Source organism: Monodelphis domestica, chromosome 7 (assembly GCF_027887165.1).
Source record: "Monodelphis domestica isolate mMonDom1 chromosome 7, mMonDom1.pri, whole genome shotgun sequence".
Lineage (NCBI taxonomy): Eukaryota > Metazoa > Chordata > Mammalia > Didelphimorphia > Didelphidae > Monodelphis > Monodelphis domestica.
Window position 1 is genome coordinate 80623931 of NC_077233.1, and position 13610 is coordinate 80637540.

At 34.3% G+C, this 13610-nt stretch overlaps 1 protein-coding gene across 1 annotated transcript in view; it reads left to right on the forward strand.

The window, feature by feature from the left end:
* The window catches only part of PKD1L1 (polycystin 1 like 1, transient receptor potential channel interacting), a 165844-nt gene that overhangs the window by 93353 nt on the left and 58881 nt on the right, over window positions 1–13610 (forward strand). Inside the window, exons 30-36 of the mRNA XM_056806269.1 lie at window positions 1414–1630; window positions 3287–3460; window positions 6132–6251; window positions 6351–6420; window positions 7547–7584; window positions 8018–8183; window positions 12155–12290. Of these exons, the coding sequence (XP_056662247.1) occupies window positions 1414–1630; window positions 3287–3460; window positions 6132–6251; window positions 6351–6420; window positions 7547–7584; window positions 8018–8183; window positions 12155–12290 (921 nt within the window). The remainder of the gene's footprint in view (window positions 1–1413; window positions 1631–3286; window positions 3461–6131; window positions 6252–6350; window positions 6421–7546; window positions 7585–8017; window positions 8184–12154; window positions 12291–13610) is intronic.

The following is a 13610-nucleotide window of genomic DNA, read 5'->3' on the forward strand; positions in this document are numbered from 1 at the left end:
TTGATTTCCTCATTTTTAAATGGGGATAGTAATAGTGCTATTTCACAAGAATGTTGTGAGGATAAAGGCAATAAAATGTATAAAGCACTTTGCAAACCTTAAAATGCTATGCAAAATTAGCTAACAATAATAATAACATATGTAGCCTTCCTAGCAACACTCTTTGTGGTTCTATAAAGTGGAAACAAAACAAGTTTTAATCAACTGGAATGACTTCTAGAATATCATGTTGTACTAATCAATGGTGAATATATAGTGTAGTAAGAAATGAGTAACCTGCTAAGACTTGCATGAAATGAGGGAAAGGGGAAAGGGCTGAACCATAGAAGAGTATATCCCCAAACTATAACAATGCAAATGACAATAAAAGAAATCAAATTTTGATGTATTAGAGTGAACCATCTTGGCTATAGGAAACTTAGAAAGAAACACACTTTCTTCTTATCAGCAATGAGGACCATAGATGTGATCAGCTTTATTTAAATGTTTTGTTTTTTTTTTCACTAAAATAAGGTTTCAGTGACTGGGGTGAGGGGATGACTTAAGGGGAAGAGATCATAGTTGAAAAATAATACAGCAATCAAATTATTATTTTTAAGATGATAGATTTTAATGATTTAAAATTTCCCAAGCAATTTCCTCAAAACAGCCTTGTAGTTATTACTAGTTTTATTATCCTCCTTTGACAGATAAAGAAACGATGCCTACTATCAGACAGTTGGTGTTTTGAACCCATAGCTTTCCTAACTCCAAGTCCAAATCTCTTTCAGCTTCACAATGCTGCCTCTCTAGTGTTGAATCCAATAAAGAGTTCTCTCTTTTTGCCATTCTCCATCATTCCAGTGTTTATGATTTTATGCTTGACCACGCATAGCCAACCCCACTGTTTATCTTCCTCTACATTCACGTCAGCTAAAAAGACCCTGCAGTTGTTTCCCTCTTTGTCATAACAAAGGCTGACAAGCAAGCCTTTCCTTTGTAGCAAGGAAGATACATTTCAGTCTCATTCAGGCCAACTTAGCAAAAAATTCATATTAGTAGAGTCTAGTCAATGAGATATTTGGAGCAGCTAGCTGGTACAATGGATATAGTACTGGGTCTGGAGTCATAAAGATCTGAATTCAAATGCTTCAGACACACACTAGCAGTGTGATTCTGGGCAAATCATTTAGCCCTGTTTACCTCAGTTTCCTTATCTGCAAAATGGGCTGGAGAAGGAAATGACAAAGCACTCCAGTGTCTTTGCCAAGAAAATTCCAAGTAGGGTCATAAAGAGTCAAACCCAACTGAAACAACTGAACAACAAAAAGTAGATGAGATATTTACCTTAAAAACAGACAACCAATGTATGAAGAAATAAAAAGAACAGATATGGTGAATGATCTTTTTTTTTTTGCATGTATGTATCATTAGTATTCCAAATAATCTAGGCCCACTTTGGAAAATTCACCTTTGGCATGATAACAGTGGATGTTCTCCAAGGTGGTATATCAGCCATGTAATTGTGAAAGATCTGATTACGGGAGCAAGTTGGTTCTTTCCTGCTGAGTGCTGGTTAGCTGTGAACAAGTGGGATGGGAAAGTCGATCGAGAGCTCACACCTCTCAAAAGTGGACTTGGTTTCAGGAAAGTAAGTAAGAAATGAAGTCACGCTACTATTCCAGGTTAATGTTTTAAGGTCTTCCAAGTGTTTCTTTTGGCTATAACTTTTTTGGGGGAGTCTGATCATGGGATTTCATCAACTTGGAAAAGTCCTTGTTTGGCAGATCAGTCTTAAAGAGTTACCTGGGGTCACTAAGAAATGAATAAAATTTAAAATGGAAAGGAACTTAGATTTGATCAAGGCCAAGCCATTATTTTAGAATTAATGAAACCCGAATAAGGAGTTTGAGTAACCTATCCAAGGTCACAATTAATAAGTGGATTGGAGTCCAGATCCTTTGATGCTAAATTCAGTATTTTTTTCCAATCAAGGGCACATAGTCGGTGTGTGTCTGAGCTGGAATTTGAATCCAGGTCTTCCTGGCTCCAGTACCAATCCTCTATCCATAACACTTTGCTATTTTTCCTGACTATGCCCTCAGCATAGTATGGTGAAAGGAGCCATGGATTTATAGCCAAAGGACCTACGTTCAGATTTCCACTGCCACTTACTACCTGTGTGACCTTGGGTAATTCATTTAATCTCTCAACTACAAAAGGGGTGTGTGTGTTGAGGGGGAGGTGGCTGAACTAGAGGGCCACCAACTTTCCTTCCATCTCGGAATCTGATTTACTTATGAAAGTTAGAGATAAATCTCTTAAATTGTCTAAAGGTAGGAACAAATCTCTTTGAATCAATGAAGATGTTGCTATTTAAAATCATTATGAGGTCATTTTAGTAACCAGCATTCTGTTCTATTTTCTATCATTACAGTAAATTTTTTTCCAGTTAATATGACATTATCTTTTCTTGAACCATTTAAACATAGCCCCCTGGGGCTCAACTGGGGAAGAAGGGCAGTATAGGATAGTTGCACTGGATTAGATTTTTGGAGACATTTCCAAGTCAATATATCTGCAAGATAATGTTTTGTTCCCCACTTCCCAAACCTCCCTGCTTCCCAACTTCCTTATTCCTTTTGAGGGCATCACTGCTCTTCCAGCTTCCCAGGTTCACAGTTCTTAAGTCTTCACTCCTACTCAAGCCTCACAGCCTTTCAGTTGCCAAGTTTTCTGCTTCTACAAACATCTGCCACCTCAGTTCAGTCTCTCATCACCTCTTGCCTAAACCATTGCAACAGATGCTTACTTGTTTTCCCTGTTTCTGTTATCTTTGTTAAATCTATCTTCCACATAGAATATATCTCCCCTGCCACCCTTTCACCCTCTGCTCTTTAAAGAACATAAATTCCTTGAAAGCAGAAACTAAGGGACTCTTTTTTTGCCTTTATGTCCTGAGAGCTGGGCACATAGCAATCAATAAATGCTTGTCCAGTGAATATATCCCCCCAAATTATTTTCAAATCTTATGTTTTTTTCTAGAATAGAATGAACAGAGGAGATAACAGTAAATTTTCATTGTATTGATATTAAACCATACAGTATATCAGGCTGTGATTCGGGAACAACTTAATTAAAATATACAAATGATTGTAAGCAGTGACATTCATTAATTGTTGCCTTTAAAGTCCATGAATATCTATCAATTATTGTGTTTCTCATACCAACAAAATTTCAGACTATTCACAGATTTTCAGTTTGAATGCTGTATCAATAATAGCACTTTTGCTCATTTTTGTTTTAGCTTTTGTACTCCAAATTCACTGAGTACCTAGAAGATTTCCACATGTGGATATCAGTATATAGCTGTCCGTCGTATAGTTGCTTCACTCATACTGAAAGGCTCACAGTTTGCCTTTTCTTGGTATTAGGATATATGTCTCTCAATGCTGCATTAATTGCCATGCAACAAGAAGAGGTAAGTGAGACTATATTATCTTTAAGGTGGTCTTTGGAATCAAACCTATATTCTGACATCTTTTTTTGAAAAGCATAAATTCTAGTACTTCAATGAGGTCTGAAGAGGCTTGATTGTTACTTATCAATATCTTCAATACTTCGTTGGATTTGTGATCTCATCAATGTGGTTTTCCCTTTACTGGTGCAAATTGCACCAATAAATACCTTCTTGCCTTGTGCAATTCTTATCCCTGTCATCCCATGAGTCCTCCACTGAGGCTTTATCCATCATGCCATAAACCATTCTTCTAGGTGTTCTAATATTTTTATGAATAGCAATATATTATTTGGAATGTACATTTACTCTTATTATATGACAAATGTATCTGATTGTATAATCATTTTTCTGAGGTGATATCTTTTATATTTTTATTGCTTATATATCATTACCAGTAATATGCTGTAACCTACTTATTCCATCATTCTCCTTTGGACCACCCCAAATTTCATGTCTTTACAGACTGTGGTGTTCCATGTTTTGCAGCTACAGCATCACTAAGTCTATTGATGTTTAAAAAAAAAAAGAGAGAGATCAGTTTTCCTATATGGGTGGAACTTTGGGTCATTAAAAATACACTTCATTTCCCAAACTCAGTTAAATCACTCTCTTCCTTCTGTTCAGTGATGGCCCCAGGTAATTATTCATAAGCAATGTCTGCCTTAGATATATGTACTTCAATTGATATGTCAATGTGCCTTAGCAAATGCATGTCATGGTCTGGACAACAACCATTCCTGATCTCTTTAGCTTTTGTTATGTGGATTGTTAGGCTGATCTCTTTTGAAGGAAATTTAATCTCATTGAGGAGCCCTTGTAGGGGCAATAAGCAAGGCCTTCCACAGATGGTAGCACCTGGAAGATCCCCCAATTTATAGGAATCCCTCTTCAGTTTGGACTTTGCAGGAAGACAACCTTCATAACAATGGCAAACATATATACTTTTATACCTTGTTTGGTAATGATAATCGGAGGTTCATTGGACAAAATTATCTCCAAGTCAGAAGACATGGATGGCAAAAACAACTTGGATTAGTCTACAAACGAATCTAAAAGGGGGCAGCTGGGTAGCTCAGTGAATTGAGAGCCAGGCCTAGAGATGGGAGGTTCTAGGTTCAAGTCTGGCCTCAGACACTTCCCAGCTGTGTGACCCTGGGCAAGTCACTTGACCCCCATTGCTTAGCCCATACCACTTTTCTGCCTTGGAGCCAATACACAGTATTGACTCCAAGACTGAAGGTAAGGGTTTAAAAAAAATGAATCTAAAAAATAGTATAGTGGAGGAAGGTAAAAGATTATCAGAATTATTATTAATTAAAAGATTATTAATCCTTCATAATTATTTCAGTGACATTAGCTCTGTTCTTTCAAAAGTTGCCATTTCCACCATAAATTTACTTGGTCCATTCTAACCACTTTTCCTGACTTCATTTTTCTGAAATGTCTCACAAAATACTAAGCAGTGGGAGGTAGGGGAGAAATGAGTCTAAAAATGTTAGAATGACATACATGTAATCTAGGTCATCCCAAGATCATTTATAGAAGAAATTGGAAAAGGACAAAAAATGGACCAAAAAAGAGCCTAGATTTCTATAACAATTGATGGCAGACTTGAATTTGAAATCTGAAGGCTTGGGTGAGTCCTAAGAACTACATCTATAGACTGCCTGTGTATGTGACCTTCGGCAAATCTCTTAGCCTCATTGGGCTCATTATTCCCTTTCTTGCAAAATGAAGGAAGTGTACTAGATCACCTCTGTGGTTCCTTCTAGCTCTAGGTCCTTGATGCTGTGATTAGAGGGTGCCTAAAGGTTCCTTCTAGATTAAAGTCTATATTCCTACCTGATGTACTACTTTCCTCACATGAGGGAAATAGAAATGACATTTAAGAAAAATGAAATCAGGAAAAGTGGTTAGAATGGACCAAGTAAATTTACAGTGGAAATGACGACTTTTGAAAGAACAGAGCTAATGTCATTGAACTAATTATGAAAGATTAAAATTAAGTTCTTATCTTAGACTAAATATGTTGATTCCTTGAGAGGAACCATATAATGACTTTTGATGAAAGGAAAAACACTTTAAATATATACTCTTTTATCATATTATGAAACTGCTAACTTTCCCATGACCTCTGGGTGATTGGAGAATGTACTTAAGAATGCTAAAACAACAGCTGTCTCTGTTTCCATATGTTGAAGATTTTGAACCAGTTGTTGGATATCTTGTTCTATATTAACTGTAGGGAAGGCTTTAGTTGTTTCAGGGTACATGTAATTTAATACAAAGGGCTATGGATGTGAATTTTTTAAGAAGTTTTATTTAGGTTTTTTTAGCCAGTGATTTATATACAAGGAATTGAGACTCAAATATTTTTAAATATTTGTTTATTTATTTAGGGAAAAAAATTGTAGTTAAAAAAATTCTAGTAAACACCAACCTTCTCATTTTCCAAGGGTGAAAGAGAGATTTCAATGGAATAGACAGGAAGGTAAACCTTAGTAAAGGGAAATTTTATAGAATCAAAATACTGTACATTCATTTTATATGTATTATGCTTCAGAGTAAATTTATGTTTGATATTTTTAAGTTAGTACAACTTTTACTTATCACTGTATAATTTTTTTTAAAGTACTTTCCTGAAGTTGGCCTCCTTGATGTCTCTGTAGTCTCCTTAATGAATGGCATGCTCTCCATTTTCATCATCTCCCCAGTGGCATTATTACTATCTCTACTATTCAGACTCAGTGAGGTAAAAATGAAATGGCTTGGGTTGTTGGATTGATCTATTCATTTTGTGTGTTACACTGGAAAGAAAATACTTAATAAAGTCTCTTATTTACTTCCTCAGAAAATCACTAGGAATCCCATTGATAACCAATATAAATCCCAAAGAGGATCGCCAACATATTCAGCAAAGGGTAAAGAATACACAGTGTCAATATTTCATATACATATATCTGCACATACCAACACTTAAAACAATTTTATATTGGGAAAATATATGAATTTAAGTTAGAAATAATTGAATCTATTTTGTGGGGAAAAAAAACCTAAGGAAAGGTGCCTATTTCACATAGTTACAGAAATGGGCAAATATAAGAGTGTAATATTGTTTTTACTATCAGATGCTGTCAATATTAGTTGATTGTAGCAAATGGTTTTCACTCTGTTTATAAAGCTTTTTTAAAAGAAGTGGCTTCCTGATTGAGGTAAGGAGGTATATTCAGAAATGAATATGGTAAAAGCAAAAGGCATCCAAAAATATACATTTTAAATTAAACATAATTTGGATCTTTTAAAAGTAATTTTCCTGTCATAGGTAATACTTAGCAAACAAAAAAGAAAGTTCCTTTGTTTTATTATTTTTGTTTTCCAAAAGAAAAGTAAAGATAATCATGGTAGTGCATTCCTGTAATTCCAACTCCTGGGAAAACTGAGGCTGATGGATCTCCTAAGCTCAGGAGTTCTGAGCTGTAGTGAGCTATATCATTCAGGTATCCACAGCAAGTTCAGCATTTATATGGTGAGCCCCCCAGAAGCAGAGGACCACCAGATTGCTTAAGGAGGGAGGAATCAGTAAGAGGATTAGATGCATGAATAGCCTCTGCACTTCTTGCCTGAATAAGATAGGGAGACCTTTTAAAAAACCTTTAAAAAGGAAAGTGAAAGAAAGCAAAAAATAATTTCTAAGAATAAATATAGCCATCTGAATTGATCAGTAAAATTTTGAAAAGGATTGAAGAGGCAGCATATAGAGCAGTGGAAAAAATGCTGAATTTATGATCAGATGTTAAAAAGAGGTAGGGGAAAAACAAATAAACTTTTTCCCTTAGGGGGCTAAATTTTTTCATCAAATTAACATTTATTCAGGTACAATGTTTGCTAGAGATGAATCCACATTATGGCATCAGTGCCACAAAAATTTGGTTCTCATAAAAGGGTCATTTGTTTAGAAGGAGGATGTATACAAGGGAAACACTCTGCCTATCACCCTTTAATTATGTCCCTCAGCTCAATATCCTACTTCTAACTTGTTTTCATCAGGCCATGATTTCCATCAATGGACACAGAATAAATATGAGGTAAATAGGAACTAATTCCATGTTTTTTACTTTTGATTTTTTCAGTGATTAAATTCTCAAACTACATAATTAAAAAAAAAACCCTGTCTTTTAAAAATATCTCTTGAATAGAGTGTTCAGGTAGTACCATACCAGCCTTAAAGTATACTACTGTGTAGTTTCTCATTTTTTCACAAAAAATATCCTTTGGTTTTATCCTCTACACACCACCATTGCTCCATAGTTTTTAACAGATCTGAATCATTGTGGCCATTTTCTCCCCCCCCCCCCCCCACCCCTTAATTGTACTCTTTCAGAATTCACTTAAAAGATTAGAGCACAAAACATTCCCTGATTCTGGCTTGTAAATCTTTCTGAGTGTTTTGGATGTTTTAATTTCCATTGATGTTCAAATATTAATAAACATTCTTTTTTTCTCTCTGGTTCTCTGTAGCAAAATGCTTTGGAGGAATTTACTCTGGTGGCTTCCTCTGGAAATGAAAATGAGAAAAAGGAAGAAAACAGTGCTGCCTTTGTCAGATACTCCAGGCATTTTGGAGACTACAGCATTGACCTTGATATTCCAAAAGGATCCCATGCTCATTCCAAATGCCCCTCAGGTCATATTCACAGTTCAGGACAATTGAAAATATGTATTCATCTTCCATGTAGAGTTTACATATACCTAGAATAATTATAAAGAAGTTGCTGGGAAACATTCTTATATATATATATATATAATCCTTTTTAAAAATAAGAAAAAAATTGAGAAATTGCAGAATTTAACACATTTACTCAAATTAAGGTTTACACCCAAATACTACTTTATATATATATATATACATACATATATATATATATATACATAAGTATATATTTATTTCCAAGTAGATGTTGAAATATATGTAGAATGTGCCTGAGCCAGTTATGGGCACTTCTAGCCAATTAATAGAAATGCACTAAGCATTTTTTTATGAATTACTTGTTTTTAAGATCTGAAAATTGCAAAATGTGAAGTAGCTGACTGTGATATATAGAAGAGAGTCAGTCTCAGAGACTGGGGGACCTGGATTCAAATGGTATCTTTAATAAATGTAGGTTGTGTGATGCTGAGCAAGTCACTTTATTGCTAATTGACTAGTTCACTAAATTATTGCTTATTGAAATTGAAGAACATTTGCCTAGGTAGAAGAAATTTTCCTTATCAGGCATTCCATTCGTGAGTGAAATTGCAGTTCCAGAAGCCCCTCCAAAAAAGGGGGTAGATTTTTTTCTAAAAATATTTCTTTCCATTCAGCAATTGAAAATAATTTTGAATCAGCAACTGAAAACACTTAGCCTTCTCTGGAGTTGCCTCTTTGTTATGAAAATAAGATGATTGTTACTTTAATTAATAATTTATTATGGACAACAAGAGGCTCTAAAAAATCAAATAGTTATATGTTGCAATGATTTCCCCACCCAACTTTCCCAAAGTCTTGTATAGAAAACCTCTATGCTTTGCTTATCCCAGACTCACAGGATTTAGAGTTGGAAGAGACCTCAGCAGAGGTGTGTTTATAAATATTTAATACCTTGCTCTTGGAAAGCCAAACCAAAATACAAACACAATACTCTCTCTTTTTAAACCCATACCTTCCATCTTAGAATCAATACTAGATATTGGTTCCACAGCAGAAGAATGGTAAGGACTAACTGAGGTTAAGTGTCATGCCCAAGATCCCACCATGAAAAAGTGTGAGGATAAATTTGAACCCAGGAGTTAATATTTACAGGTCTAACTTTCTATACACTGAGCCACCTAGTATCTCAACTCAATATACTTTTAAATTTAATCTGTATTGATAACATTTCCTTCCTCACTTTTAAAAATCTAGACAATCAATAAAATAATAGTCAAGTCCTGATTGGTAGCTTTTGCAGATTTCTGAGGAATAATTGCTCTCAATGAAAATTTGGCAGTCTCACCAGCTAATTAGAGCTAGCTCTATCACATCCTTGCATAAGTAACAAACCATAGCAGCCCAATTTATACTCAAACTATGCTATAAAACAGCTGACAAATGGTTACTTAACATCTGCTTGAAGGCGCTTAACGATGGGTACCCTACCACCTCTGGAGGCAGCCCATATCACTCTGTCACTTCTAAATTTGAATTTTTGACAATTCTACCCATTGCCCCTAATCCTATACTGTGGGGCCAACAGTCTAGACTAGAACATGTCTAGTCACCTCCATCCAAGTAACAGTCTTTCAAATTCTTGAAGAAAGCTATCATATCCTAAATATTCTCACTTTTCAAATCCTCCTATGACAGATTTTTCAAAACTGTTTACTCTCTTGCCTTCCTATGGATCTTCTCCAGCCTATCAATAATATAGTGATCAATATACAAAAATATAATATGATAATAAAATATAAATTATTTAAAAATAATGGTGCCCAGAATTCACCATAATCCTCCAGATGTGGTTTAACTAGAGTTCAGAAGGGCTGTCACCTCATCATTTTGGAAATAATTCGTTCTTAATCCAGTTCCAAGATCACATTAGTTCTTTTTTTTAAACATGAATTCTAAAGCACACTAACATATTTCTAGATAAACTACTGTCAAATGCTACCTTCCCTGATATACTGAGATTTATTTTTTTAACCCAAGCATAAGACTTTACATTTATTTGAATTGAATTTTACCTTATTAGAATATTAGATTCAACCCAATGCCTTACACTATCAGAATCACTTTGGATGCTGACTTGGGCTGGCAGTGTGTTAGTGATCTCTCCAAGATCAATGTCATATACAAAGTGACCAGTATGCCATCTATTCTTTCAACCAAGTTGTTGATAAAAATGTTAAAATCATACTGAGCACAGACTCCTAGGATTCTCCACTTGAAATCTCCTGCCAAGCTGACATCAACTCATTAGAGATTACTCTTTGAATCTGGCCATTCAACCAGTTTTGAACCCATCTCATTGTATTATGGTCTAGTTAATATCTCTCCAGCTTTTCCATAAGAATTGCTTGAGATACTTTATCAAATTTTTTTGCTAAAAATCAGTGTAAATTATATCTCCAGCATTACCCTTTGACAGTTTAATAATCCCATAAAAAAGGAAAAAAAAACCCCATTAATTTGGCATAATCCACTCTTGATGAAGCCTTGATGACTATTTGCAATAACCATTGTCTATTAAGAATCTTTTCTCTCTTCTAATAATCATGTTTTTTAAATCTCTCTATCCACTGAGATTCCTAGCTTTCTTTTAATGTTCACCATACATCTCTTTAATCTTCTATTCTAGAATATTCCCACGAATTTAAGTCAAGCTCACTGGTCTTTAGTTTATAGTCCCCATTGCTTTTAATTTTTTTCAACAAATATTTTCTCTAATTCTGTGATAACTAAACTCTTTTCCCACATTCTTTCAAATGCTTCTGGCAAGTATCTCTGAAATCTGATTTATCAGTTCTTTTGGTACAGAAGAATGTAGTTAATTAGCATATATCAATATGATATAATAATATCTGAATAATATATTCTGAATTTAATGAATAAATTCCAAGATTTAATAGCTTAAGACTAGATTAAGACTTTTGGGATACTATACATACACACACACACACACACACACACACATATATATATATATATATATATATATATATATATATATACATATTCTTCTCCATCATTAAAAGACTGCCAATCAAGGACCAACTAGGTGGCTTGGTAGATAGAGAGCTAGGTCTGGAGATGGGGAGGTCTTGAGTTCAAATCTGTCCTTAGACATTTCTTAGCTGTGTTATCCAGAACAAGTCACTTAACCCCAATTACCTAGCCCATACTGCTCTTGTGCCTTGGAACCAAAATGCCTATTAAAAGAGGGAAAATGTGTTTAAACCAGAATCACTTATCTGAAAATAATAGTAATAGTAAATAGTAATGATGGAAGACTTCTATAAGTCTCTGCATGGTTGAAGAATTACCATTTAGCAAAGATCTCAAATTAAACAAATATACTTAAGCACAATATCAAGACAAACTCTCAGGCCTTCTGAGTTTATATAAATTATTTATATATTTTTTATTTTTATTTTTTAATAATATATAATTTTATTTTTAATAATATATATATAAATATATATTTATATAAAATAGAGAGTAATATTTTAAAGAAGTCTTTGATCTGTTGGAAAATAACCAGTAATGAATTATAATAATTAGTTATAATTATAATATCTGCTATCAATATATCACTTTTAGTTTGCAAAGTGAAATCTATACAAATACTCTTATTTGACCTTTTGTAAGGTTGGCAATATTATAATCCCCATTTCACAGTTGAGAAAACTGAGACTGAGAGATGTTAAGTGACTTGGCCAGGGTCACATAGCTAATAAGTGAACTCAGATCTTACTCGAAGTTCAGCATTCTATCCACAGTGCTACCTAATTGCCACTCAATACTCAAATAAAAAAGTCTACCATTTGAAATGTTTTCAAAATCATCTGTTAGAAAATGTGTATATATATATATTTTTTTCTTTTTTTTACAAAATGTATTTTGTTGTGTCTTCTCTTTAGAGTCTAGCAATGAGTTAGAAGAACCTACTCCACGAAAACTGATGGTTCTTCCTCCTTGGTTAACCTATGTTGCTTGGGCCACTTGTGGACTGATTTCTATTGCTTGTGGGTTGATGGCAGGACTACTAGGATATAGGTGAGGCCCAAAGTGCACTCAAAATAACATAATCCAGGACTGTACGTCTGACTTGGCACACATTCTCTTAAACTTACCAAGTATATGCCGTAACCAACACTTAGAGCAATTTTCAATCTTAACGACTTCCTGGAGAAAAAGCATTATTTAAAAATTTTGAAATATAAATAAATAAACAATTATATTGTTTTTCTAAGTTCTATCTTATGTCCATATTACTTTCTCTTATTTTATTTTATTTTTTTCAGTCATTTACTCTCCATTATTTTATTTATTTTTAAACTATCTTAGTATGAACTCTTTTTTTTTGAATTTTATTATATTTTATTTGATCATTTCCAAGCATTATTCATTAAAGACATAGATCATTTTCTCTTCCTCCCCCCACCCCCCATAGCCAATGCATAAATCCACTGGGCATTACATGTTTTCTTGATTTGAACCCATTGCTATGTTGATAATATTTGCATTAGAGTGTTCATTTAGAGTCTCTCCTCTTTCATGTCCCCTCAACCGCTGTATTCAGGCAGTTGCTTTTCCTCGGTGTTTCCACTCCCATAGTTTATCCTTTGCTTATGAATAGTGTTTTTTTCTCCTACATCCCTGCAAATTGTTCAGGGACATTACACCGCCACTAATGGAGAAGTCCATTACGTTCGATTATACCACAGTATATTAGTCTCTGTGTACAATGTTCTCCTGGTTCTGCTCCTCTCACTCTGCATCACTTCCTGGAGGTTGTTCCTCTTATTTTATTTTTTAAAAATTACATTTACCTTCAGTCTTAGAATCAGTAATAAGTATTGGTTCCAAGGCAGAAGAGCAGTTAGGGCTAGGCAATGAGGTTTAAGTGACTGTATACCATTTTCAATACAATTAAATATTTATTAAGCACTCTGCTAGGTGCAAGGAATGCATAGATAAAAATCACATAGTTCCTGCTATCATTGTGCTTTTAATATTAATTGTATGATTATATATGTCCACAAAATAGCTATAATACAAGTGTAAAAGTGATAAAGTACATAGTGAAGACAAAAAAAATGTGACATAAAAAGTTTAACTGGGAGGTGACCAGAAAAGATATCAAATTGAGGTGGGCATCAGATTGTGCACAGAGTAGGGGGAAGGTTAAAAAAGACTGGGGCACACTGAATAAATTGTCTGGTTCAGTTGAAATAGTAGTAGTAGTGTAGTAGAAGTAGTAGTAATAGTTGTAGAAGTAGTAGCAGCAGTAGCAGTAGTAATAGTATCAGTATCAGTAGTAGTAGTATTAGCAGTAGCAGGAGTAGTAGTAGTAATAGTAGCAGTAGTAGTAGT